This window comes from Gracilinanus agilis, unplaced genomic scaffold (genome assembly GCF_016433145.1).
Source record: "Gracilinanus agilis isolate LMUSP501 unplaced genomic scaffold, AgileGrace unplaced_scaffold170, whole genome shotgun sequence".
NCBI classification, from domain to species: Eukaryota; Metazoa; Chordata; class Mammalia; order Didelphimorphia; family Didelphidae; genus Gracilinanus; species Gracilinanus agilis.
The window spans coordinates 7,789-11,218 of record NW_025348029.1 but is presented as its reverse complement, the minus strand read 5'-3'; the positions used below and the strand labels follow the sequence as shown (position 1 = coordinate 11,218).

At 66.3% G+C, this 3,430-nt stretch overlaps 1 protein-coding gene across 1 annotated transcript in view; it reads right to left on the bottom strand.

The window, feature by feature from the left end:
* The window catches only part of LOC123254180 (calcineurin-binding protein cabin-1-like), a 9,840-nt gene continuing 6,410 nt past the window's right edge, over positions 1-3,430 (bottom strand). Inside the window, exons 4-7 of the mRNA XM_044683236.1 lie at positions 2,052-2,496; positions 857-1,006; positions 461-663; positions 1-365 (exon numbers count right to left, since the gene is read on the bottom strand). Of these exons, the coding sequence (XP_044539171.1) occupies positions 222-365; positions 461-663; positions 857-1,006; positions 2,052-2,496 (942 nt within the window). The 3' untranslated portion in view covers positions 1-221. The remainder of the gene's footprint in view (positions 366-460; positions 664-856; positions 1,007-2,051; positions 2,497-3,430) is intronic.

Genomic DNA, 3,430 nt, shown 5'->3' with positions numbered 1-3,430 from the left:
ACCACACACGTTTCCACTTTATTAGAAAAAAATCTGTGGCGGCCGAGAGCGGAGCCGCCGCCGGCCCACGCGGTGTCAGCGGCGCCGCCTCCCCCATCTTACAAAGCCGACGCCTGGTGGAAAAAGATGCCGCCGGCACGGGGGGTTCCTCCAAATGCACTGCCTGATCCGCTCTGTGCCGGCCTCGTAAAAAGGGCCCCAGAGCCGGGCCGGGCGGCAGGTCAGATGTCCATGTAGTCGTCGTCCTCGTCGCTCTCGCTCTCCAGGGACGACTCCTGGCTGGACATCTCCAGGATCTCCAGGGCCGGCTGGCAAAGGCTCTCCTTCTTCACGGTGGCGGCGGACTGGGCGCTCAGAATGGCCGACTGGCAGACGGAAGCCGACAGGGCCGGTGAGGCCAGGCTGGGGAGGCTGCCCGCCGCCCCCGCCCTGCCCGCCGCCCCCGCCCTGCCCCGCTCACCTTCAGCTTCTGCTTAGTCTCCTCGGAGATGCTGCCCTTGGGGGACAGGAGCGTGGGGGTCGGGGGGGTGACGGTGATCTCGGGGGGGAACTTGGCCATGGCGGAGGGGATGACGAGCTTGGGCATGGAGGGCAGCAGGCGGGCCTTTACCCGGGGGGGCTCTGCCCGGGGGGCCGGGCTTCCCGAAGCCTTGGAGCTGGACGCTGAGGACGGACAGAGGGGGAGGCCTTGTCCGAGCCTGGCCAGAGGCAGAGGAGCCCCGACAATGCCGACCACGTCCCGGGAGTCTCCCCTTTGAGCCTTGAGCCTCGGGGCCCGTGTCCAGAGGTGGGAGGAAGGCCCTGAGCCTGAAGAAGCCCCCTCGGTGTCTGGGGTCCCCCCGCCGGGCCCCCTTACCCTGGCTGCAGGCACGGGCCGTGCCGGGGCCAGTTCCAGGCTCCGCGGGCCCCAGCTCAGGGTGGTTCATGGCGACGGCGTCCGCCTGCGGCCCGAGCTGGGTCTCCGGCTGCTGAGATCCCGAGTGGCCGCCTGCTGCCGGCTCCTCCCCTAACGGCAAAGAGGGCGTCAGGGCGTCCCCCAAGGCGGGAGGAGCCCGAATGCCCAGAGCAGGGCATGGAGGGCGCCTGGACCCTAAAGCCAGAAGAGCCCACAGAGCGGCACACGCTGGGTGAGAGGAAATGGGCGGCTCTGCCGGCAGGCGTGGGCAGCCCCCTCGACCCCCCCCCCGGGAAAGCTCCCCAGAACCTCCAGACCAGACGGGGAGGTCTGCCTCGCCGCCCCCTTGGCCGGTCCCTCCTCCTGCCCTCCAGTCAGAGCCTCCGTTTGGGGGAGAAGCCAGGCCACCCGCGCAGGCTTCCCCAGGAAGGCAGGCCCAGTGCCGGGCACACGGCAGTGCCTGCCAGGCGGGGGGGCGGGAAGAGCCCTCTGGACGCTGGCGGGAGCCCCGGGGCACAGACACAGGTGCAGCAGGAGGGCAGAACCAGCACCAGCCGGACCGGCCACAGCAAGCATCAGGCTCAAACCACCCAGGGACACGAGGCCAGCCTTTGGGAACCAAGGCAAGCTCAAGGGTCTCAGTGGACCACAAGCTCCACAGGAGGGGGCCGAGCCAGCTCCAGGTCCTCCCATCAGGCCCTCCTGCAGGCTTAGCTGAGGGACAAGAAGAGCCTGGAACCAGCCCACACGGGGACACGATGGCAGGTTTGAACTGAGCTCTCCCAGCATGGAAGGGGCTGCCTTGGAAACCGCTGGGGCCCCACCCAGGGCTCTCCCCCTTTCGTAAACTCTCAGCAGCTCCCACGGGTTTAACTATCATCTCCCCAGCAGGGCACCCAGACGATACATCCGGCTCCCATCTCGCCCGCTAAACTCCCAGGCTTCGGGCGTGTGGCCCAGAGCTCGCCCTCCACCCCTGGCTGCCTCTGTCCCCCCTCCAGTCCTTCCTCCACTCAGACGAATCTCCCCTTGGGGCCTCCCTCCCTCCCCACACGGTGTCCCTGCCAACAGACTCGCTGACTGAGGGATGCTCCCGACTCGGCTCTGGCCATCCCGAAGGGAGCCTTCTGGGGCCGGGGGAGGAGTGGCGCCTTACCTGGAGCGGGACAGGCCCCGCTCGGAAGGGCCTCGGGGTCCTTGGAGGCTGAGGCTGGCTTGGCCTTGGGCAGTGCATCACTGGGCCGTGGCAGGACATCGGGAGGGGCCGTGTCAGGGTTCGAGGATGCAGGCTGGAGGGCTGGAGAGGCTGCTGTGCTGGCCCAGAAGAAGCTCTCCCTGCCGTCCTTGGGGGGCTTGGGCGTGGTGGGGGTGTCCCCCGTGGCCTGTGGGCACGAGGAAAGAGAAAGAAGAAACAGATCATGAGCGCTCCTGGCCACGGCTTCGCTTAGGTCAAGGCTGTGGCTGGCGGGGGGTGCTGGTGTCGCTCCCCGCGGCGCTGCCTCCCCCCTGCTCCCGGCCGGCCCCACATGGCCTGGCCCCCTCCAAGAGGGCCGCCGTCGTCCCAACGCCTCACTTTCCACACGGCTGTCCGCGGGCCGTTCCTCGGGCCTGGCTCACTCTTGCTCACTTTGGGCATTCGAGGACCCCAGGCTTATCTGGCCTCCTCTTATACCCTCCAGCTGAGCTGTCCTCTGCCCCGTTTTCACCTCCTGGGCCTCGAAGCACTAGCCAAGACCTCTGGGATCCTAGTGGGCCTGCCTGGCAGTCAGGGAGAGGCTGGAGGGTCCAGCAGGAAGAGTGACGGCCTTGGGCCCATCACCATCAGGCTTTCCTGGGCCCACCCTCAAGAGTCTCGGGGCCTCTCAGGCTTGTCTCACCCCCGAGGGTCCTGCCCAGGGCCAGGGGGTGGATAAAGAACAAAACCAAACGGGCAGCTCCTTGGAGGGCCAGAGAGCCCTTTGGGAAAACACTACTGGGGGGCGGAGGCACAAACAGAACCTGTGGGAGGGTAAATAAAAATCAGGCCTGGGGAGGAGCCAGCCTTGGGGACGGCGGAGCCACGTGCTCTGGAGGAAGCAGTCTGAGTCCTGGAGCAAACCAGCACTTCTAAGAATCAGGGGGAGATGGGAGAGCGTGCCGGGCCTGGGGCAGCCGCCGGGTCGGGTGGGCAGAAGGGAAGGAGAGATCAGAGGCGCCGAGTTGTGAAAGGGCTGACGTGTCGAACAGAACATTTCATATTGGATCCTGGAAGCCAGAGGAGCCAAGGGTGGTTCCTGAGGGGGGGAGGGCATGGCCCAAACCCACATTTTAGGAAAATCACTTTGGTCTGGAGCCGGGAGACTTAAGGCAGGCCCACCCACTAGCAGCTGTTGCCATAGTCCAGGCATGAGATGAGTCTATACTAGGAAAGGGCCTTTGGAGATGAGAAAAGGGAGAGCATTGGAGAGAGATGCTGGAGGAATGAAATGCACCAGCGGTGCCAGGAGAGGTGAAATCAACCAGGGGGGCTGGAGGGGGTGAAATCAACCAGGGGGG